The sequence below is a fragment of the Tyto alba genome, unplaced genomic scaffold (genome assembly GCF_018691265.1).
Source record: "Tyto alba isolate M040663 unplaced genomic scaffold, T.alba_DEE_v4.0 Super-Scaffold_39, whole genome shotgun sequence".
NCBI lineage: Eukaryota > Metazoa > Chordata > Aves > Strigiformes > Tytonidae > Tyto > Tyto alba.
In genome coordinates this window covers 4,414,583-4,439,516 of record NW_024881314.1, presented here as the reverse complement: position 1 = coordinate 4,439,516, position 24,934 = coordinate 4,414,583, and the positions used below count along the sequence as shown (strand labels likewise).

At 39.2% G+C, this 24,934-nt stretch overlaps 1 protein-coding gene across 3 annotated transcripts in view; it reads right to left on the bottom strand.

Annotated features, from left to right (window-relative positions):
- Positions 1-754: 754 nt before the first annotated feature.
- The window catches only part of ERN1 (endoplasmic reticulum to nucleus signaling 1), a 38,650-nt gene continuing 14,470 nt past the window's right edge, over positions 755-24,934 (bottom strand). The window contains exons 3-22 of one of the 3 annotated variants that reach the window (XM_042802451.1): positions 17,473-17,506; positions 16,411-16,483; positions 14,861-14,933; positions 13,641-13,763; positions 12,697-12,798; positions 11,928-12,189; positions 11,258-11,336; positions 10,319-10,481; positions 8,889-9,007; positions 8,357-8,551; positions 7,484-7,739; positions 6,613-6,703; positions 6,041-6,230; positions 5,388-5,487; positions 4,738-4,937; positions 4,345-4,492; positions 3,756-3,883; positions 3,022-3,145; positions 2,691-2,758; positions 755-2,459 (exon numbers count right to left, since the gene is read on the bottom strand). In XM_042802451.1, coding sequence (XP_042658385.1) covers positions 2,253-2,459; positions 2,691-2,758; positions 3,022-3,145; positions 3,756-3,883; positions 4,345-4,492; positions 4,738-4,937; positions 5,388-5,487; positions 6,041-6,230; positions 6,613-6,703; positions 7,484-7,739; positions 8,357-8,551; positions 8,889-9,007; positions 10,319-10,481; positions 11,258-11,336; positions 11,928-12,189; positions 12,697-12,798; positions 13,641-13,763; positions 14,861-14,933; positions 16,411-16,483; positions 17,473-17,506 — 2,735 coding nt within the window. In that variant the 3' untranslated portion in view covers positions 755-2,252. Of the gene's footprint in view, positions 2,460-2,690; positions 2,759-3,021; positions 3,146-3,755; positions 3,884-4,344; positions 4,493-4,737; positions 4,938-5,387; positions 5,488-6,040; positions 6,231-6,612; positions 6,704-7,483; positions 7,740-8,356; positions 8,552-8,888; positions 9,008-10,318; positions 10,482-11,257; positions 11,337-11,927; positions 12,190-12,696; positions 12,818-13,640; positions 14,098-14,860; positions 14,934-16,410; positions 16,484-17,472; positions 17,507-24,934 lie in introns of those variants that run through there. The other 2 variants (XM_042802452.1, XM_042802453.1) reach the window with 2 other exon arrangements.

The window sequence follows — 24,934 nt, the reverse complement described above, 5'->3', positions numbered from 1 at the left end:
GGTCCCACGGGTACCCGGCGGAACAAGGGGAACAGCTTGAGACAAAACCACCGGTGATGCCGTGTTTCCGCCTCCTTCGCGGCAGCGCTGCTGCGGGAGGTGTGGCCCTTGCCTCTGCCCCGAAACAGGGTATGGGCCAGGCTGCTGGGGCAGGGCGGGTAGGTGTTTTTTTTTTTAAAAACAACTAGGCTGCTGTTTTAAACTTCCCGTAAGTCACATGGTTATATATCATTTAAGTCACACACACACTCACACACACAAAAACACTACAAGTATCTCTGTACTGCACAGCGGTAAATTTTTGCAGCATGCATTCCAGCCATTTCTGTCATAACTGGTCATGTGTCTCAGACCCCAGGATGTAGGTGGCTGGTGCCAGGGGACTGCTAGAGTAACAAAACGGGGCTCCCTCCGCCTTCAGGGTGTCTCCATGCTCGCCCCCCTCCACCCAGGACCTGTTTGTGTTTCCCGCACCAGCCCGACCCCTGACTGGTGCCAGCTGGTGGCTTCGCTCTGGGGCGGCAGGAGGTGGCTGCCTTCACCCTCTGCCCCAGCCCTGCCCTCTTGGGTCACGCACGGCAGCAGTCCAGCTTATTTCCCCAGGCACACATCGTCACTAAAGTTGTGGGGTTGTTTTAAATCTGAGTAAAAGTCTTTATTTAGTAGACTTATAAAACAACTTTACATGAAAAGTACAAAAATACGAAATAGGCTTTGCATCTTTGTAGATAAAACTACCTTTCCCCCACCCCCCCAAGCTTTAGAAGCAGGTAACTTGCACAGTTGGCATCTTAGGTAAATTGCTCTCATACACTGTAAAACTAGGAAAAAATCTTCCCAGAACACAGCTCCAGAAAAGAAGCTGTAGGTACCCAATCATACACATCACTGTCCATAATTTATTAGTTTAAGACACAAGGGCACAGTCATACAAATTCCCACTTTGAAATTTCTCCTTTCATTCCTTTGAAAGATGCAGTATCACTTTTCCAGTTGTTATGATTAAATATAAGCACAAAACCGATTAAGAATGATTTGGCATGCTTTATACTTGTACCACTTGGATTTGATACCACTTTGTAGTAAAAATTAAATAAATATAAATATGTTAAATAAATATATTGTAAAAGAACACCCCGGTTGTATCATATTAAAATTCAGCATTTCTTCATCCTTTGCACACACTTAATGCTTTGTCACAGCTTTAGGGCCAATGAAAAGCAGTACTGCATCTTTAAAAACATCGGCTCACTCAGATGTGATCAGCGACTCCTACAAACAGAAAAGGGGGCTCCTTTACAGTTTTATCGCACCCACTGAAAACACTGCCTATAATTTCACTGTTCTGTACATCTCTCATTGTTTCCAGTTTAGCTCCTTTTCCCCAGGACTCCGCTTACCTCTGGCTCTGCCACTGGCGACCCTTCTTTAGAAGAAGTAAGGAACACTTGCCGTAGATAAAGGATTAGCCTCTCCCGAGCAGCTCACAGCTGCCATCAGTGTATTTTTCTGAAGTTAACGTGTGTAGATCTATTCTGATACCGTGGTTTAAATCAAGGACTCTTCAAGCTCTTCTGTGAATACTGGTTGATATTTAAACAATGAGGCTTATTTTCAAAGTAGGTAAATCTTTAACTGATTTTTCAAGTCAGTATTTTTTAAACTTCGTTGTATCTGCTCAAGTATAAGCAACTAACTTTCCAGGGTAGTACTGATTAAACAGAAATTGTACTCTCTTCACTATTTTTCCAATAATTGTAAATGATTCTCTTTACAAATCACTGTAATGTGCCTAATGCATAATGTGGCAGTAGTGCAATGGCAGGTTCTGATGATTTGCTATAACTAGAAGGCTCCTTTTGCAGATCCCAGTCCCTAGTAGTTAGATGATTTCAATCACTGTATTTTGATTCTTCATAGTAAAACACATCAGTTAGTTATAAAATCACATACAGTACAGGGATATTGGGTGACGGTTATATCCATCTTTTGCTGTCCATTCTCACCATCTTGAAAGCTTGGAATAACTCCATCACCAGGGTTCATTGCTTTTCTGAGGTTACCACTCGCTCCTTGGGCTCCTACCATCTCCTGATCCAGCGCAGGCAGAGGTACAAGGCACTTCTTGGAAGCTCGGTTTCATCAAAGAGAGGCAATTCAGCTCTTTGATCCCACTTTTCCCTGCCAAAGGTAGGCCTGTTTCACAGCCCTGTGCTTGGAATGTTGGTCCCAGAGAAGAAAGCTCCATCCTCTCAAACAGCGTCTCCTGCAACGCTCAGCTCTGCAGAGTCCTGATGATAGTAATGCTGAAACAGTCTTTCTTGGCAGCAGATATGCATAGCTTTGTAGGTATGTAGGAGCAGGTGAGGGAAACGAGCTGTAAAGTAACATACAAAATCATCTGGGATAGAGCCCAGGGTCTCCTGCACTTCGGGAGGCAGTTCTCTGTAATGGTGCTTCTGCGAAGGAAAAAAGAATACGGAAAAGCTCAGTCAGAGGGAATGTGTTCAAGGATCCTCTTTTAAATAGAGCTGACTGTCCAAGGTGCATTTTCACAGACAAAGTAACCTCATATTAGTCTATCACAAAGAACCTTGGTACCTCAAACAAGGTAAGACAGACAGACTGGCAACAAACAGCCAAAGGAGGCAGACCCAGAGCGTGTGTGGGGTAGCAATTCAGTCCTTTACCTTATTTCTCATTGCCCTTAGGAGATCCCGCACTGAGCCTCCTTTATAGGATCTGAATTTTCGAAGATCTGCAAAAGAAATTGCAAGTTTTCTTTTTGTGTTTTGATGCAGTTTTAGGTGCTGGCCTCAAAAGTAAGGTATGTGTGCCTGCAATCACGTACCCTTACAGGTGTGTTTCGATATATAAACATACTTTAATTTGAAGAAGTATTTTGAGAAGTGAAGGTCATGTGCCAAAACTGAGACAGCGTTCTCTTCCCCTTCCTGTCTTGGCAAACTGGGAACAGCAGCACGTAACTCCTTCCCACTTTGATAAAATAGTAGCCATTACCTGTCTGAAGAGGAACAGTGATGTGCTCTCTCCAGTCCATTTTCACCACTTCTCTTCCACCTCTTTCTAATTGCTTCACTATTGCACCATCTAAAGATTCTTTCTCTATCCGGTCACTAACATCCTGCAAGAGACATTCAGGTTATTTCTAGTTTTATTTCCAAGCTTTTCCCAACTATTTAAAATTGCTGCTTCTAGCCAATTACAGCCTGCCCTGACAATGGAGTTATGATTCTACTTAACTCCGTGACAAGGTGCAATACAATGGATTATGCTCGGGACTGGGCTATAGGTGTTTCTGACATGCTGAGCTGTTTCACCATCTGCCAAAGCCTTTTTATCAGAGCAGAAGATAAAGCTGGAAGGAAGCTCAGGTGCTCAGCCAGTTCCCACCCCGTCAGGATTAAGCGTGCATATTCACTGCAGTGGGTGACCCTGGGCAAACCTGCCTGGCACCGTGTTCTCCTACATTAATGCTAGAGCTGCCCGAGCCCTTCCTCACTCCAGCTGAAGTTGATTACATCATGTTCCAGCCCCCCTGTAAAAGATCTGTAAGACTAAGCTAATTTCTTAAGAGCTACCACCTAGGTATTACAACTTTGCGTTTTCATTCCTCACAGTAAGGTTGTGGATTCTATCACCCCAAACATCTACAAAGCTAGGAGAGACTGAATTCGAGATTTGAAGACTGTCTACAGGAGTCCTTAGAACTGAGAGAAAAGGTCAACACAAACCTGAAAAAACTGGAGCTGTTTCTCTAAAGCCCAAAAGAATGGGTGTTTTAGCACACAGCTGGCAGACGGACGTTTCTGAGGGTCCATATTTATCATTTGCTCTATTAAATCACGAGCAACTATATCTTCTGCAAGGAAAAGGGTGATAATTCTTAGGCTGTAGGGAATCTGATGTTTTGTACTTCAGAAAATCATTATGTTCTCTACTTCTCCAACACAATCCCCAACACTAGCCCCACCAGCTCCAGCACTGCCCTCACAGATACTCCAGGCAACCAACAGAAAGTCAGTAGTGTTGAATCAGTGTGACTATGAAGATCAAAGTTCTTTCCTACCCTTTAAATACATGAATCAGCTCCACAGTCAAGCTTGCAGGGTTCCAATCTCTGTATCCCAGAGATGCTTTGTGTGCTAACTCTAAGGACTTTAGGAGCTTTACTCCAGGAGTACATTAGGAAGGAGGACAACTTTCACCACTGCCAGGTTGGGAATCACTGTGGGTCAGAGTTCTGTCATTTCTGGTGGCACTTTCACACCCATGGAAAGTTCACTAAACTGCAGTGCTTTATGTTTACCATGCTTTTCTTACCATGCCTCCCTGCATTTAAAGACTCCAGGCTGTATGCACCCAGCAGAATGTTGGCTTGCCGCTGTAGAGATTTGCCAAAGGGATGGCTGCCTTCAGATACCACATAGTAAAAGACACAGCCAGCTGAAAAGATGTCCACGGTATATGTCTGCAAATAAACAACCTTTAATAGCAAAAACACATTTTTTCCCCCCTGAAGACTTTGATCATCACAGGGTGGTTATTTTGCATTGAAGAGCACAAGAAAACTTCTCAAAATCACTAATTCAGCTGCAAGCCAGCATGAATGCCCAGGCATCAAGTACTGCATCTCTTAAAGTCTGCCTGCACCAACGTGCCACGCTGGTTGTGCTGCCTTCTCCGGGGCAGCCCAAGGGAAAGCTGAGCACTTACAGGGTTCTCTTTGCAGTCTTCACTCAGGATCTCTGGGGCAATCCACCCTTCGGTGCCCGGCACACCCGACCGACGGCTAAAGCTGTGCCTGCCCACTGCCAGCTTCTTGCACAGGCCGAAGTCTGAAATCATAGCTTTGACTTTCCCATGGGCATTAGGCATCGAGATGAGGATGTTATGGGGCTTCAGGTCCCTGTGGACTATTACAAACACCCATTTAGCCACTCCAGGCAATCCCAATGATATTTGTAAATTTTTAATGTATTTGCGTTGTAAACCTTTCACAAGGCTGAACCACCAGTCATTAAACCAAAGTCCTAACCTCAAACTATCATCTTTGGTAGAGGCTCATCACTTTTTTGTTCCATCACCACTAGTTACCATGTTTTATACTACTTCTATCAAAAAAATACAGCACCCTGAGCAGATGGCAATGACTGGCTTTACTCCTCCAGTGCAGCAGAATGTTACAGGGACAAGGCTGGTGTCGAAGGACAGACACTATTGCTGGCAGCAGCAGGTGGAGCTTCTACAACTCTCTCTTCTGGGACTGAATAAGCAAGTTCCCAGCACCAGACCAGTTTCTGTTCTTTGTTTTTATACTTAAGAAAATGTACCACTCTCCATCCACTAGTGAAAGGCATTCTTACCAATACTGAGGGAGTGCAGGTAGGCAAGACCCGATGTCGTCTGTTGCAGGACAGCGATGGGTTGTAAGCTGTGGTGACTGAAGGCTTTCTGCTCAACATACTATAAATTACAACAGAAAAACAGAAGATTCAGCCACAACATTGCTTATCATTAGCCCGTGCATAGACAGCAAGTACACCTCCTTCAACTCCCCCAAAAAATGTGTAGACTGGGTAAATTGCAGGCTAATGCTAGTTGGTAACACATAAAAGAGTCTCTCTTTTTTTTTTTTTTTTTTTTTTTTTGTTTTTTGTTGGCTAAAAGTGATGATCTCTAAAATGTCATTCAGTGCTAGAATTCTATATAGCACTGTGCTCCAGAAGCAAGAGTAGAGGGTCTTCAAAATCCAGATGGTAAGAGTGGGAGGATCACTAGAAGGGAGTCCCTCACAAGAAGGAAAATCAAAGGACAACAGCTTCTGTCTTTAAAACAATACAGGGTTAGGGATGTCTTTTTAAATCAGGTCTGTAGAAATGTGTAACTGTCACAGAGGTGATGGTGGGAGTAACTGCAACATCTCCTGTAGCAGGCATTTCAGCAACTTAAGCTAAAGGAAACCGAAGGCCATCCAGGGAGACTTAAACATTCTGTAGGTTTGCAAGTGACCCATCACCTCCTGTAAAGTGGCAGCACAGAGCTCAATGGCTATGTACTGAAACTGCCGGTCCTTCTCCGTGCAGAAATAGCGGATCACATTAGGGTGCTCATCTGACTCTCGCAGGAGCTGCACTTCACGGTCTGCAAAGCTGAAGCACTCAGGAAGAATTCTTTTCACTGCAACATCACGGTTATCAAATGTCCCCCTACAGACAGGAAGGAAAGCCACAGCAGCCTTTTACACGCTGTAGGCAAAGCATGTACAAAGCAAGTGACAACAGAAGACATTTTACAGAGGCATAGTATAGCATTTCTCATGCTGGAAACATGTAAGTTTGGTCATTAAACATTTCTTAGGGAAGTAAAGTAGTTTTTCCTAGTGAAGAAACACTGCATAAAAATATTCCAGCCACATTCGAAATACTTTTTCAAAAGTTTTGTTTCTGCTCTTATTAGATACACAGGGTTTCTTTATTAAAAAAACAAACAAACAAACAAACAAACAAACAAAAACCAAACCACCCAAAACTAATGCAAATAAGACATTCATTGGTCTACTTAATGCTGAATGCATATATTGTCTTCTACCTGTAAACTATTGTCCCTTCAGCTCCATGTCCCAATACATCTTTTGGGTTAAATGAAATCTTGCCAACGATCACTCTGTTTGCATCTTCATCTGAACAAAACACAAGAAACAAGGACTGGTTTAGGATGGGTCATCAGCCGTTTACAAGTGCACACCCTTCTGGGCCAGTACGTAAATGTCTCTTCGCACATGTTTAAATTAACAGCACAGATGATCAAAACCAATGAACATCTCCATTTTGATACTCATGCTGAGTAAACAAATACTCTCTGGTGACCAAAGGATCCAACATGCAGAGTCAAACACATTCTGTAAACAACACCTGGCATAAGGTCTGGACAGATCATGTCTCAAGACAGTGTAAGAGACTAGTGGTTCTCAGCAGACAAATGCTTTCTAGAGAATTTTCTAGATGTCTTGTTGAGTTTAGGAAATGCTGACAGTGTTACGGCAGTGGGTTTACTAGCACTTTCCCTGAACAGCCTTTGAAGGGACAAAAAAGTACACAGGAAGATCAGCCAGGAAGGCAGGCTGTGCCACATAATCCCATTTCTTGATTCTAGTTAATAATACCTATTTGGATTTAAAGGAAGCTCTCCCTAAAATGGCTACAGGTTATAAAAATATACTGCCGTGAACGACATAATCCTTCAGATGGCAGTTATGAACTGAACGTGTTTCTAGAGCAAATAATCCTGCCCAAAGTCAGAGCACAGCACACCTGCACAGTGTTTTGCAAACGGTCAGACTAAATGAGAGCGGCAGCCCTTTCCAGCTTTCTGATCTATGAAGTATAACTGTTGTGCTGTATTGTCATACAGACTGGGGAAATACAGAGACTCACAATAAAAGCCACTGGATCAACTTTACCTCCCTCTTCTTGCTCAGTGGAGAGGCAGCTCCCAATATCAGATGTGGAGATGCTGGAATACGCAGAATGGTTTGATGCTCTGGGGGACATATTTGGTGTGCTGGTAGCTGAGCTCTCTGTCCGTCCATAGCTGGTGTCCAAGAACTCTGGTTCTGGGGGTAGATCACTGGGAGCACGAAAGGGCAGCTTCTGTTGCTGCAAGAGCTGTATCTTCTCTTCCAGCTGATGCTGCCTCTGTTGCTGCTGATGTACACTCTGTGAGAAAGGACCTCAGTTCCATAAGTGGAGTGAAGTTTTTACAGTCATGTCACAAAAGGGAACTCTATAGCTATTGGGGTGGCTACACCCAGAAGGTGGGAGGAAAACTCTCCTGTTATGACACCATCAGCCATGTAGGCTGAGGGACTTTCACTCATGCTTTCAATTTCATTCTGAACTTCCATTGCAAAGCTGAGAAATCACACTGGTCAGTTAATATGGCAAAAGGTAACTGCTACCGGGTTGATTAGGTGTCTTTACACCACAGAAGGAAAAAGGCTTTGAGCCAAAAACTGGAAAACCTGACAGTGGTTCAGGTGAGGAAGAAAGGACTGAAGTCAATGGTGTTAAGACCATGTCCATGAAAAGATTAACACATACGAAAACCAGAACTGGTGAACTGGTGGGATTAAAAGAAAAAATCTCCAGAGTTGGCACATATGCCCCGAGAAATCACTGTTATGTCAAATCTGTGGCCTTTCCTACCCACTGCACATCTGTGAGGAGGGAAAAAAACCCCTGTAGTGCGTTACTTTCTAATTCCTGTACAATTTTGGGGGCTGTAAAATGACTCTCCCAAAACCTAAAAGCACATCAATCTAAGTCAGCATTACCATTGGATAAGTGATGATAAAAGCCACCCAGCCCACCAGCAGGAAAGTGCTGAGAATGATTGTGGCCATGTCTTTCAACATGGAGTCCACAGGAGCCTCTGGCCGAGGGACAGGCCGAGCAGGTTTCTCCTCAATGTCCTTTGGAACAGCAGGAGGAGGTTCCTCTGTTGAGGAACCTTCAACGATGTCAATAGCCTAAGAGGCAAGGAAAGCTCTGTTAGCTCAGTATCTTCCTCAGTAATGGAACATTTATATGCTAGCCTTTCTGCTAAATCATCTTTAATAATTTCTAACCCTACCAAAGTCAAATAAAGATTTGTATGTGGAAAAAAAAAAAAGCAGCTGAAAGACCTTATTCTGAAATAAGGAATGACACATCATCATACCAGTGATTCTACATGGTAAGTATGTGAAAATCTGACACAAAAAATGTGAAGTAATTCCATGTAGCTTTCCTTCTGAGTCCTTTCTCCAACTTCTACTCCTTTGTATTATTCTGTTACCCAGTAAGATGATTATTCTCATCACAAACCTCTTCAATAGTGGCTTTATCAGAGTCAGCTGGAATCACATTTTCAGGCCTCTTAGGTAAGTTGCTTGGGAATTTTTCCAGGATCTTTGTAGGGGCAGACAATGGTGTTTCATGATGCCCTTTAAATAAAACACATTAGTTGAAATAAAAAGTTGTCCCTTTTTAGGAAAGATATCCTTGATTTCAGCATCTTTGCTAAAAACCATATATAAAGTTGATTTACAATAGGCTTGAGAACATCACAGAACAAAAGCTCAAATTAAAACATTTTTTCCCTTTGTCCTTTGCAAGTAGTCACAGGTATAGTGATCACAATTGTGAAGAGCTCATTGCTCAAGCAGTGGCTGTGGATTTGGCTCTTGACCATCAGAGGAACATGCATTATGCCTCCTAGCTGGCTCATTATTGAGGTGGTTTTGCTTTCTGATGTGGCCTTAAGGCGAAGATCACCTTCTGGATACAAAATGGCTCTGAAGGGAATGAATTGCAGTGCACAAGAAGGAAGCAAGAATCAATTCAGCACTCAACTCCAACTGCTCTTCACACTCATTTGACTTGTGCTAGCCAAGTGAGAAGAGGGAGATACAACTGTGCTCCCAGCTTTTGCAGTTGGAGTGGACAGAGGAATTGTCCTGCTCACATGTAGATCAGGAAAGAAAAAGGAGGGAAAAAAATTGAGGGCACAGGTCATGCAGCACAGAAAGCTGCTGAGGAATACAGACTATTTAAAGGGAGCTGCTTGAGGTACTGCAAGAGCAGGACAGTATCAACAAAGAAAGGGATCACAGGAAGAGAAAGGTGGCAGTTAAAGAACCTGAAAGCTACACCCCATCCCTGCCACTGAGATCCTACAGCATGTATCAATTATAAACTTGCATCACTTAAAACTGAATTTCAGACAGTTGTTCAGTTCTGAAGCAAAACTGTAAGTGCCCTGAAAAGTCAATTCCAAAATTTTAGGATTTGGGACACACAGAACAGGCTGGCACTTTATTAATATTATCTTCAGCCTCTATGCCTTAATCCTTCGTTTGTAAAATGGGGAAAACATAACCCTCTGATCCATATGATGGGAATTAAAGCAGCATCATGCACAATTAAAAGATCTAGAGGAAGCAGAATGCAATATTTACAGTAAATAATGAATTATCTATACCCTTCTCTGAAGCGTGTGGCAAATAAACAATAACCAACTTTCCACATACTGAGCTAAGCCCTCTTCATCCTATGCAATGAATAAAGCAGGGGCGTTGGGAAAAACAGTATGCAGTCCTATGCTTAAAGACACTAATTCATATGCAGCTTAGGCGGTCACCACACCGATTTACAGCAGCTGAAGAACAGCTCTGAGGTCTGGGTGAGAACTGCCCGCCAGATGGCAATGCCATCCCGCGCGAGCAGACCAGGGCCGAGCAAGGGACCTTGGGTACCTATTAAAAGCCAGTCGTTCCAATAGTTGAGTTTGTTCTTTTCTTTCAGTCTGCCTGAAAACTTTACATCCGTACTGGGGGTGATAACACACTCGCCATTGTCTTCAATTGTGACTCCTTCTGTTTTTGGACCCTCTAGTAAGGGTATGGCACTGCCGCGGGGCTAGAAAGAGAGATTATTGTTACAATTAAGGAAACACTGTGTCCCTGTAATATTTAAATAGGCAACTAAATAAAAAAATGGAGGTCAAAATTGGCGGGCAAGCAAGAACTACTGGCAGCAAAATCACCATAAGTAAACACTGCCATTGTGCCCACAGCAACTGCTTCAGCAGCCTTGGACATTAGACCTGCTAAATTACATGTTGCCTAGGAGATGAGATTACTCTCTCTTTTTTTAGAAAAGTTAAACAGGATTCATTTCCTACCTGGACAGCCGCAGTGTGAGCAAAACAAAACCATGATGCAGTTTCCTATCTATGGCAAGTTACTTTGAGGAACAAACCAGCAATTTTAACATTAACCACAATGCACCAACAATACCATGTAGCAACCTCTGGTCCACTCCTGCTAATCTTGCCTGGCACAATTCCTGATGAGCTACAGTTACTTCTCTGTAGCATTTAAAATGATTCCTGAAATACGGTCATGCATTCTAAGGCTTACTGTTAATTGTTTCATGAAATATTTAATTTGCTATGCATATCTTGATAGCAATCTGCAATTTAAAACCAAATTTCTGTAGATGTACAGCCTTCAGTGTTTTATTTTCTATTTTAATCGGATCCCTTTGCCACTTTACTATGGCAAAGTTGTCTTTTTTTAATGTATTTTTATGTATGTTTCCATTTCAATTTTTTTTTTAAACCCAGGACAGTACTAATTCTGTAAAGGCACTTCTCAGCAAGTGTCATTCAACTGTTGCAGCTCCCAACTTACCACAACAGTTACTCCTTCGTGCACCATTGATGGTGATGCATACAAACTTGTGGAATATTTCCCTACATATAGAGTTGGGCTGGAAAAAAACAGTAAGTGTTAGGAAGTAGTAGACAAATGGATGTTTTACCATCATAGCTCAAGCCTTGGCAACACAGTCCTGCAGAACTAATGCACGAGTTTCTTAAATCATCAATATTTATACCTTGAAAAGCCTGCATCTGTAAAATTGTTTTAAGTACTGCTGTATTATGAAGGTATTATTTTTAATTATGAAAGCACTATCAGTTGATTATTCATGTCACAATTACTAATTTGACAGAACTCATGTCCTGTTTCTGCATTATTCAATAACTGGTATTTGCCAAAATGCCATGCACCTTTTTTATAATGTGAAAGGCTTCACATTATAAAACACAATTTCATTCCACATTATAGGAGACTATTCAATGCAGAACATCTGATAAAAGTTATGAATATACATTTTCTAAGTTTATGATAGGTTTTTTTTTTTGGGGTCTCTACCTTTAGACAGTGAAAGATCAAATACGATACAAAATAACTTTTCACCACACTGAAACTTGTAGAACAATCCTTAACAGAATGTATATAAATAAGGTTTTAATGACAAAGCTCTGTCAGACAGAACAACAGGGATATTTATGCTCACGTCAGTTTGCTCTTGGTCTCCGTTTCCTTTGGGAAAGGATATTTCCACTTGGTAATGTGTCCAACCTCCCCAGACATGAATGTCAAGTATCGCAGAGTTTCTATCCCCACGTTAGTGTGCATAACTTTCCGTAATCCTTCACGTTGCCAGATGTAAAAAGCTACCACAGGAGAAGCGTAATTTTGAATCCACAGTACATCCCCGGACTCACTGTCTACGGTCACCACCAGTCCATCTCCATTAGACACAAAGTGGGACATTTCTACAATATACAAATATATGGGAAATTATCTGGATTGCTGTGCAGACATGCAATTTTAATAATACATATTAACAGTTCAAACCCTACGTTAACTGTGGAGTCCATTACACCTTACACTGCGAAAGAATCAGTGAACTGGTTGCCAGAATTAGGTTGATGACAGTTCAGTTGCAATGTAATAGCACTGCAATAGCTTTTTCTGAGCGTGCACCACAATTTAGGTTTTCTTCCTCTCCTGACATTTTTCACTAAAATTTTGAGAGTCATATCTTCAAGAGCTGTACCTTCTTAGATCCAGTTTACCTGAAGATACGTAACAGGCTCTTGGTATTATGGCATGTAAAGGATTAAAAACTGGCAGATGCATATCAACTGCACAAAAACCAGACAGACAGCTTGACCTATTAATTATAGGGATAAAATCATAATATTTTTGCCTGTATGCAAAACCCATGGCCAATATGTGGGGAAAACCAACCAACCAACAAGCAGCAATTAAATTCTTACTGTATTTTATATCTTCATCAGGCAGAGTAGCTGCATAATCAAAATAGGTGGCATTCCATCGCAGCTCCTTCTTCTTGGTGTCATACATTGTGATCGTGTACTCTGTTAAAAAATATACAGTCTGTGAAGCAAAAAAACCTATGAGAGAATATAATCGATCATCTCAAATTTGAGACACTCTTCAAAATATCACACACCCCACTTACTGCTCTCTGCATTTCATTTCCCAACACTCCTGATATATAAACATTTCACAGCTGTTAAAGATAACACCCGGTCCACTCACACACTGATTTACAGGGATCTCAGAATAAGCCCTGCAGACAGTTGCTGCCCATGTTACCACCATTTTGTTCTTACTGCACAACCTCTACTGATGTACTTTGTTTTACTTACAAGTTTCCAAACCCTGCATTCTAAAACTCAGCTTACCATGTTCTGTAACTGAACTATCACACTTAAAGAACACATTAATATAGAATAAAAGAACAAGTCTATTGCACTTACTCCTTTTTACTAGTCAACACCTATATGACGTTGCTCTAATTTTAACAGTTATTTAGAATACTGCATTTGTAATTTCAGTGGATATGCTATATTTTAATTTTCTTTAAATAGTTTTTATAAAAGCTGTATGTTACAGAGCAAACTCGGGTTCACAGCTGCTTCTGGAATACACTGTTAAATAGAATATAAATGGCACTTGGTCAACAAGAAGAATAATGGGTCATGCCTACTGCCAAAGTTTAAAAACACCAGTATCTTTCTGATGCTATAGAGAGTTAATAGTTTTTCTGTGTACAGTCTAAAATGATAATTTACAGAAGTTTTTCTAAGAAATAAACTTGAGAACCTGAACTGATCACAAGGTCATTTGTTATGAGACTGAACTTTAAAAACAACAACAGAATTTATTCTAAGCTGCAGAAAGAAAAGCATATGACCTGTTCTCCCAAGATACAGGAGGGATGTTGATGGGCAAAGACTTTCTGCAAATGAGGAAGTCAAGGTTTGCTGTTTCTCCCCAGTCATGAGGTCAATCACATACCAAATATCCTGCTTTTTACCTGAAATCATAATTTAAACCACATTACCATTCAGTTGGAAAAACTGCACTTCCATCAAGCTTTTCCGTCTTCTTTTTTCTTTAGTAGGCTCACGAACTTAGCATGATTAAAGCATTTTTAATAAAACAATTTCTCACAGTCAGGCTTATTTTCATCATTTAGCACTATTGGCCCATCCCAAATATTGACAAGAAAACCTAAATAAAGTATTTAGAACAGTAAGTACTATTTGCTGAATTATTTTTTCACACTGATAAAATCTAACAGCATTCTGAGTGTAGAAGATCTTGTGAGCTAGCAGAAGAGGAGACTGGAAGGACGGTAGAAAAAAATTATGAGGGTCTACACATTTCAAATTGATTAAGGATTGTAATCCTAACATCACACTCAAGACTACATGAGCCATGACCTTAAATATTTCTCTGATGCCAACACATATGTGTTCTGTTTAGAAGCTTCAAATAAACATTTTCCACTCTTTTACTGGAGAGGCACAAAGTAGAGAACCAGAAGTAGGTACTGGCCATTAAGGAGATTAAAAAAACAAAGTAAGTTCATCCAGATCCTTCACACATTTTACTGTTGTGACAAGTAATAACTGTCCTTCCTTCTCCCTTTCTCCTCTCAAATTCATCTGCAGATAGAATGAGTCAGGACAGTGAGCCATAATTTTGTTATGATTTGCATTATAAATGAACTGACTATATCTCAGATAATGGAGGATGTCTAACCATGTTGCAATGGGATTTCTAATTTAATTATAATTGTCAGGCAGTCAATGACATTTATAAGCGTAAGAAGATTTTAAGTAGAAATCATATTTTGTTGAGAGATAGCATCACAAGAAATGAAAAAAAAAACAAACCAACCCATACAGTCTTAGAAGAGCTGTTTTCTCCTTCAGGAAAAGTAGTTGTTTTTTAATCTTCCAACAGTAATTGTATTCTATATTAATCAGATTTTTTTTCATCAGAAAGGTTCATGAAAAACCATAATACCCAAAATAAAGCATATTTCCATGCAGTCTGTCTGGGACTCTCTACATTTTCTAGTCACTGAACATCTTACAATCAAAAAGAGATAAAATTTGAGCTCACCCATGTACAGGATCCCATCTGAACTGCGACAGGGAGATGCCTGCACCAACTCTGGGATAGTAAATGGAAGTTTCTAGAGAAAACAAAATAAAACAAAAACAACAATAAAAGCTCACTCACATTGGTGTGATAGTCTTCACATTTGTTCACAGAACAGGGTGGTCAGAAAACTTCAGAAGCAGTTTTTTTGTTGTTTGTTTGTATTATTGTACTGTCAGGGAACTCAAAATTTCAGGTCAAGGCCCTGCTCTGCAAACCCAGAACAGAGAGGTATGTCTCTGTGAGTTTACAACAGGAGAAATGCAAGCAGAATGAAAGAACTACTTGCAGCTGGGACGTTTTAAGGCCAAGACTTTGTGGTTTTAAGGTCCACCTTCATCACTTATAAGCTGTCTGGGCTTCAGCATACCATGGTTTAATTGTCACATCTATAACGAGTATAAAGTGGTTCTCCACAGGACTGTACAGTGATATTTATAAAGGCCAGGTAACTTCATACAAATAAAGCTGTTGAGAGGGTGAAGCATGAATATCCAAGTGAGGAGTTCCTGAGATACTGCCAAGCCTGTACTGCACTTACGGAACGGGTGACGATCCTTACTATGGTTTAAGAGGCTTTTATAGGATGAGCTCACAAGAATAACTGACAAACTGCAACAACAGATCAGGCCTTTGCTAAGTTTACTTAAATATGCTAAAGTTACTCCACATTTGCTTAAAACTTTTACAATAGTGATTCTAAACAGAAATCAAATAACTTTAATTCAAAAGAGAGGAGATTAACAGAATAAAGGAACAGATTCAAATAGATTGCTGCTTCCTGGATTCAATGACGAAAGGAATCAAGCATCATTTTGCAAGTTATGATCTGGCTATACTGAGGGGTGGGGGGGAGTGGTGAGTAAATACTAAAATATTTAATAATATTAAATTCTTAAGGGAAATCATAGCAGCTGCCAGAGAAAAGAAACTTGTGGGAAGCCAAACATTTTATCTGAATGTCACCACAAAGTTTAAAAATAAAAAGTCAAATGTTAGCTAGGATCTGTGGATTACATGGATTGGTGACTATTTTGAAAAGGTTCAGCATTTTTGTCTGCTTAATAAATCTTATCAAGACATCTTCTAAGGTGTCTGCACAGAACATATATTAATCCTGCCTTTTGGTAGATGGTTTTAGAAAATTAAGTATTTGGGTGAAAGTGACATAAATGATTTGTACTATCCTGGGTACACCTTTCCTATGAAATCATACAGAAATTATTCAGTATTTGAATAACAGCATATAAATTCTATTTGTCATCATCATTATTTTAGCAAGTTACAGAAAAATAGTACAAGTGGACAAAACATACGTTGGTTTTTGGCTAGTCTGATCAAGCTTTTCCAAGAAACTGGTACACTTCCATTAAACAGTACAAAAGCCTGCAAAACTTTACAGTACTGTCAAGAAAGCAGAAAGTTCCCTTGGGGATTTAACCTTCATGTGAGTCTGATTAGGGCACTTTTCTAAAAATTATGACAGGAGAGAATTTTAAAAATATACTTACAGTCAAGCCTTCACTGTTCTTACCACCAAGTGTATACAAACTGCCATCATTTGGGTCTGGAAGAAATGCTGGCCTAGGATTCAAGCAGCAATTATAAATGATAAAAAATGCACTGTGCTTCTCAGAGGACAGGAAAGCAACTATGGTCAGTACTGGCTTTACAGAGTTCACCTGACATTAAATTTTTTACTTTCCATTTCCCATTTTTTAAAGTTCCATTAATTTAACTTTGACAATTAATAAATATAAAGATCTTTCAGAACTCATATAACTAAGATTTAGAATACATTTGAAAATTCAAAGTTCCAAATGTGGCAGGCAATCACCTGAGTGAAAGCTTTTAAACAAGATCTATATGCTTTTAAAATGTCACAGAATTAAAACCAAACAAAACACAAAAACAGCGAGCACAAGGGAAGGCAAGGAGAAATAAAAGAGTTGCCACAACTAAGGAAATTTGGGAGGTAAAGGCAACACCCCCACCTAAACTACAAAAAAACCAACCCCAAAACCCAACATCAAAAGCAAACCACAAAAAAGAAAGGATGTTATCACTGACTTCAGAGACAATTAAAGCCCAAAATTTTCCAGTTAAGTATGAGCTTGCTATGCTGAAGGACCTACTCAGAAGTAACAGCTTGAGGGTTTCATTTGAAGATTCTGGTAGTGGTAGCGGTTGCAGTTTCCTATACTTCATTATTTTTAGTCTTTTATTTGAAGAGAGTAAGTACAAAACCCAGAGACCACCCCCTAGCTGTTTCTGGCATTTTCAAAGCCGCTCAATTAAGATTGTGGCACAGTCAGCGCACTTATCTCTAAATCTGAGCAAGGGCTTGAGAGAAGTCTGCAGACAGGATGTTTCCTCCTAGCGCTACAAGTAAGAGAATTACATGTAGCTAACTATATACTTTCTGTATCTGCTCTCTAAGCCACCTTAAATTGACGTATGCAAGGTATGCAACTTTTCTAGAACACAGATCAATTTGGTTCAAATTAAACCAAATTTCAAGATGTCAGTGAAAGTCAAACAAGCAGTAAATGAGATAAAGGAAACAGACTTACTCTTCCACATGTATTGGCACCTGGAGTACAGGATCTGCATAAACAGAAAAAGTCATAATACTGGTAATTCAGTTTCTTGAGCTCACTAGATACTGCATTAAATCAGGCCTGCAGCAACCTGCTCCTTTTTGAAAGGCTGATGCACAGAGTTTGAAAGGGGCCATCTCAGCACCCTCAGCAATCTGGTCATGAAACAGGTTTGTAAAACGAGAAAGTACAAAGCATCTGTGAAGTTTTAAACCTTCTGAAGTTCTTTGCTCAGTTTTAGCCACACTTCTCCCCAGCTACCTGGGAGAGGACTTGGAGAAGACAGAAGTACTGTACGATCTCCACTTTTCTCCTTAGTTCTCACTTGGACAGAGACTGTTAGAACTGTCCACATACATGTTAATAAAAACTTTTGCTTCCAATACACATGTGTGACTGCTGGACACTGGCTGCCCAGGAGGCAGCTGGCCATAACTTGCAGAAACTGCTTTCACTGTACAGGCTTCAACAAGCAATTTTACCTAAAAACAAGCTACAGCTAATGGCAGTTTGCAGACACTGTGTGAACAGGGGTACAAAAGTACTGTCCTGGTTTCAGCTAGGATAGAGCTAATTTTTTTTCTTACTGGCTGGAATAGTGCCGTACTGTGGATTCAGTATGGGATTTAGTATCAGAAGAATGTTGATAATACACTGACATTTTCAGTTTTTTACAAGACATCAAGGATTTTTCAACTTCCCATGTCCTCCTAGTGTGCAGGTACACAAGAAGCTGGGAAGGAGCACAACCAGAGCAAGAGATCCAAACTGGCCAATGGAATATTCCAGATCATACAACATCATGCTCAGCATATACGTGAGTCTTGGCAGAGAAGCTCATTCTCTTGCTTCTGGGGATTGTGGTTTCAGGATCTTCTCTGGAATCACTAGCTGTGAATGGGCTGGGCATCCACTGGTGAGTGTTAGGCAATCACATTGTGCATTACTCATCTGTATTTTCTATTATTATCATCATTATTATTGTATACAGAATATAGAGGAATACAGAGAAATTTCCTGTAAATCAAAGGTATTACATAAAAATCTAAAGATTTGGAAACAATGCCACAGCAGTTGGTATTTTAAGTGATCAGAATCACAGTTTAGCTTTCATCAACAAAAAGAAGTTACATAATAAAAATAGACAACACTAAATCTAAATCCTTACATAATAAAAAGTAAATTAAGAACAACAATTTGATTTTAATGTAAGGTGATATGACCTCAAAATTATTATCTGAGGCCTCAAAAAAATCCTGAATCATGTGATTTTCAATCCTGATGCCAAAACCACAAAAGTTCCCAGATTTGCAAGACATACTCTACAATTTCCAAGACAAACGTGTGTGCTTATTTATGGGCATATTGGCAGAAAGTAACTCAGAACTCAAGAGGATGAAAGCTATCTTTGCTTCCACAGAGGAAATCAAACCATTACGCTAGAATAAGCCTGAGTAAGAAGATGAAAGATGACCAAGCAAACAAACACTGTTTTTTCACCTGTTTTGTCTCTATGCAGTCACCATGATGCAACAGGAAGGAAATAAGAACAAAAACAATGATGTTTTGAGAGACTTTGATTGGGTAACTGGCACAGATTCTGGACAGCTCGAGTGTACTGTAATATTTGCAGAGCTAAGCAAGACAAGAACAAGAAGTTCAGGGTTCATTACATGGGTCCTGTAAAGTCTCTACCACTCTGCAGAATATTGCATCACATGAACTGCTGGGTTTGATGGTAACAGCCTAGGAGGATGTCCCTTCATTTTATGTAGCAGATTAAAAAAAAAACATTAGAAACCCCTACCCAAACAGATCTCTAGCCACAATGCAGCTGAAAACAGCAGTCACCAAGAGATGCACATATAATATCAGAGACAGAAAGCACAATATGAGGAATAACAGAAAGCTATTTTTATTTTTATCAATTTATTTTTACAACAGTAAACACTCTCAGAGCAGCTTTGTTCAAAACATAACTACATATACATATATATTTTTCACTTTAAACCTAAAAAATGGTCCAGATACATCCTCAAAACTGTCAGGATAAACTACACAAAAGCATATTCAGCTTCTGGGAACAACCTCATTAACTGGAGAGGGAATAGTGCTCTTTTCAAGCTCTATCACAGTATGCCTAGCAAACTCACTGCTCAGCGAGCAACTTGGGAAGTTTCACGCTTTACTTATTTCCCTCATCACATGGTTACCCACCACTGCACTGGCATCTCCCGCACTGGCAAAAATGGCATCAAACGGAGTCTCCCGACAAATCACAACAAATTCCCTCTAATGAAGGGACCCTGGAGGCCTCTGTGCCGGCTCTGAAAGGAAACCAACTGGACAGCACAGACACCATCTAGTTCTGTCATCTTATACTTGGAGCCTCATACATAGGGCAGCAAAAACACTGAGATAATTTAGCCGGTATTCTTAACAGTCCTAGACACTGACGTAGTCATAGAAGATGGAGAACAAGAGTACCTATCTTGAGCACCATCACCATGGTTCACTGATGAAAGATGGGAATGCTACGTAAGCGTAGAGCTCCACATTCCATCATAAACTCCACTTAATTTATTGAGAAACCATGTACACATCAAAAGGCCTTACTAACAATTAACTTTCAAACAAAGGAGCTAAGTGATTCATTGTTACGTGTCTGTTTCTACAGACCACGCTGCTTAGTCAGACCTTTATTCCCTTAACTACAAGTAATTCATTTCTATCCCTTGTGTGAAGAAACTGGTTTCAGGATATGCTGGGAGGGAGCCCCTGGCTCCAAACTTACAGTTGATTGTATTCAAACTATTTCTCAGTGTTTACTTCAAGTATTCCATGAGCTTTACAATATCTAATGCAACACATGGTGATTGACATCATCTCTCCTTTACCAAAGGAAAGCAAGCAAGAAAAAAGCATTAGATGACCATTACATAAAGTGGTTTAATTCTGGAGTTGAACTGCTAGAGTGAACTACTAAAAGCAAACAGACATCAAGTTTATATACTCAGTGTACCCATAAGTGTAGGTAAAATAAACTAAAAGAAGAAAGCGACGTTAAAGACCACAGGCTAGATTTTTTATAATAAATGCTTCATGGGAAGGGAGACTCACAGTTTTGTGAAACAAACAGCATCATAAATCAGCAGAAAATGGCACCTGCCTCAACTGAAGTAAAATTTAATGCAAATGCTATAAGCATTGCTAAAGGCAAAAGCCAAATAAACTTTGCAAGTCTCTTGAACTGATTACACAGAGTGTCTCACTTGGTAAAAAAGAAACTGTTGCCTGTGGTGAAGATGACTGTTGCTAGAAACAGCTATCTTCACCAACAGTGCTTGAGCAACTTTGTCCTATCTACAAACATCTCCTCCTCAAATTATCATTAGTGATAACAAAGTTGCACAACTTGTTTTTGAAGTGATAACTGCATACATATTGTTTAAGTAGAATAATGCAGATTTTTCTTTAAAATCACTTTCTAGTCAGCCTAGGCAAAGTATAAGAAAATAGTTTATTGTCCAAATTATCTTCAGAAACTTTAAAATTTAGTTTTAATAAAAGGACTGCTTATTCTCTGAATTAAATGGAGGTACCAAGTTGTTATATGAAATTACAGTATAAAACTAGTACTATCCGAATCAAGTTCCAAATTTTCTAACCGCACTGTTAATGACATAACACATGCTCCACAGTAGAACAGGACAGAATACAATTTCCTCAAACATATTAGTATTTCAGGTTTTTTGCAAAGAATGTTCAGGAAAACCTGAACAATTACAGGAAATTTCAAAAGGTAGATTACATTTTCTAGTACCTGATCCTGGTTTGTCCATGACATCTGCAGGAGATTCTGGTTACTAATGCCTTCCTATAGCTCCCTCTCTGCCCCTAAAACACAATGAGTAATAATAATCCAGTATAGCATTTTTGGACTAATAACTTGTTTTCACTTAATATTCCAAGACTGGGAAATCTACTCTTACAGAAAAGAAGTGCTCCACTCTGCTCCAACTATCTCAAAGGACTGAGAAGTTTTGCATGATTTTATTGACCACATAGCACCATAATAGTGAAAGAACATATATACATATATATATATATGCAATATTTATTTGTATTAAGTTTTTAGCCCTAAGCTTGTATTTCTGAAAGCTGTTGGAAAAATGTAACTTCCAACAATTTCATCAACAAATGTATTGTATGCTTTAATAAATCATGCCAGGAAACCCATGAATGTTTCTCCAACTTCTGTGGTGTATTTTTCTGAAGCACTCTTGCATATCAGAAGACATGAATGAAAACCTTATGACAAGTTCCAAGCTGTTCAGTGTGCTGTACAGAAGCCTCAATCTCATGAGAAACTCCTTAACCTTTTCTTTAGTGTCTTGTCTTTTTTATCAAGAAAAACAGTTCTTCATCAGAAGTGAAAAAAAATCCTGTTTTTACTTGTTTTCTCAGTAACTGAAATTTGATTTACTAACATTGATAAAAAAGAGGTAGATGGAACAGATAGATGCTATTACAAAGCAGCAGGAAATTTTTTCTTGTACTGGCACATGAACCAAAACACTGGTTAGCCTGATGGCTTCCTGCAACATTTAAGTGTTGTATATGAACTGTTAGAAGGCATCTAGCATCAGTATCTGATTCATTTTCATGCATGAGGCTATTCACAGTGAGTGAACACAAACTGATGGAGGAGTTTATTTTCTGAAGCAAAATAAATTCTCCTTTCACTACTAGCATCATCCGCCTGGAAAGATGGACTGTGAAGAGCCATTTCTCTACATTTTTAGCTAATGCAGTGATGTACATTTTCTTATTTTCTTAACACTTTCATGATTTTGAACTAAGGTTGTGGCTCTGTGAAGATACTTTGAAGATAATGAATTCTTCATGTTCACTTTCATGTGGTTTGGGACATATTCCAACTTTATTTAAAAGTATGTTTTGAAATAGGAACTCACTCTGAGATAAAAACAGAATCTTGAGTTTAATGTATCATTGTCAGGTCTTACAACAATTTTCATATGCTTGAATACAGACCAGTAAAAGAATGAGTTGTCTAATAACTGAAGTCACCTTTTGCTCTACAACGGGTCAAACAGAAAAAGCTCTTACAAAAGTCAGAGAACTGAGGCCTTATCTTCTCTTCAACAGCTCAGCACTCGAGTATGAACATGCCAAGCCTGTAATCATTTAATCCTGCTTTCAAAATTTCCCTGAACTGCAGTTCCCTGTAATTAGGTAGGTCATTCTGATAGGCCCAATCTGTTCCAACACCAACAACGGTGATAATAACCACTGAACAAAGCAGTAACTATTCTGTATCAGACCAAAACTTTACAGAGAAATTGTGATAAAATTGTGATAAAAATGTATCAGCCTCTCCCTTAAGCTTCTATTCCCTGTAGCAAAGGAAAAGCCAACTTTTGCAATGTCCTACATAAAGCTTTAGGTATGATATCTTGTCCAAAAGCACTCCACTTTCTAGACTAAGAAAACAAAGACGTCAAAACAACTATGGAGTGTGGTGAAGGGGGTGAGTTATGAAGCAGAACACCATCCCGTAAATATCTCCAGTGCTGGAGGGAAGATCGAATTTTCTATAGATATTTCCATGGTTTTCCAATTTGTTTTTACTGTAGCCTCCACTAAGGCAGAGTATATTAACGGTTCCTACATTAAAATCCTACAATTCAATACACACTAGCTTCAGCTTTCTGATCTGGTAATACACACCTGTGTGTAAACAAGCACAGCCACACACTATTAGTAAAATTATTGCCACTGATACTCTTAATTAAATTAATTCAGCAAAACATATTGATGCCCACAAACACAGGGAGTTCAAGGGCGTCAGTAGACTAGAAATGCCATTAAAAAGACTGCTGATACCTCTCACTGTCATTATGGGACTTCAAAAATGTTATCCTCTAAGAACTGAAAAGCTTTCATTTTTATAAATTAATAAAAAGATTTGTAAAATAACTATGTCAAAGAAAAAAATAATTAAAAGGACATTGATCCTAGATTATAAAGATTTATTCTAGAAGTCTAAATTTATTCACAAATACAGCATTTATCAGAAACTTGTTAACAATGACTGTCCAGGAATTTAGTAAATTCTTGGGCTTAGTTATGCTTCCCTGAAGTTAACATTTTGACCTGGCAGCAGGCAGACATCCCAATGCAGTTTTAGTTGTATCATGGCCAGAAAATATCTGTATTAAATGATATGTCAGTGATTTGTGAACGGGCAGAAGTATATGCCATGTTTCCGATTATTCTGAAATAATTCTAACCCATATTTGCATACATATATGGAAAAAAAGCCATATATACAATTTTTGAAACTTTAACCATAATGCTAAATATAATGCATTTACCCTTTATCCATATTTCACAAACACATAAGATAAAATTTGCCTTTTGACCAAAATCCAGATCTTTTTTAATGTACCAGATAGAGTTGCATGTTTTCATCACTGCAATGTGCCCTTACCAATGGCTGAAAAGAAGAAGTGGGAGATTCTGAAACATCAAATGAGTAAGCCGTTGTCCCACTGGAATGAGCTGGAAAAAACGGTTTCCTGACCTGAGGCCCTACCACAAGATTTGGGCTAACGGGCCAATTTAAAATCCTGTCACCCTTGCCTGCTGTTGCAATTACAGTAAATGAGGTTAGAGATACTAGCAAACTATCTTCTGGAATTTGATAAAAACAGTACTGTTCTACAATTGCTTTGTTTCCACAATCCTTATTAATTTTCAGATATGCAAAAGTTATTTCTTCTTGCCTCAGAGTAACTACTGTTATTAGAGCAGGACCTACAGATCTCAGATTGACCCTTTAGATTCTACATACTGCATACCATTAATAGGTACAATCTTTATATCTGCCTTACCATGACTAGCCCATTGAAGTCCATAGGTTATAAGTAATGTATTAGAGATCAAAACATTTTAAATTGATTGTGGGTCATCTTTTTTTGATTGCTACAGAGAACTGAAGATTGTAACAAAATTTCTGTTGGCTCTAAATCTAGTCCCAAAGCTGTACAAATCTGAACATTTTATATGTTCTTCTGGAAAATTACTTTGAATTAGTTCTTAGGGGAAGAGCTTTTAAGGAGCTAGTGAATGAAAAGAAAGAGATCACTTTGAACAGTACAGAAGGACACACAGAGGTGACTGTCAGGAGAGAAATACTCTGCCCAAGAATACAGTTTGAAACATTACATTCTTAACAACTCAAAATTCAATATTCTGCTCATTAATCTAAGGTCTTCAGTTAACAAAGATGTACAGGATGATTTGTACAAAGATGTGAGGCAACAGGATGGTCTTAAAATCACGTTCTTAAAACTCACACTGAAATCAGAATTGTGAATATAAAGTCTGACATTAAGGAGAAAAGCATCCT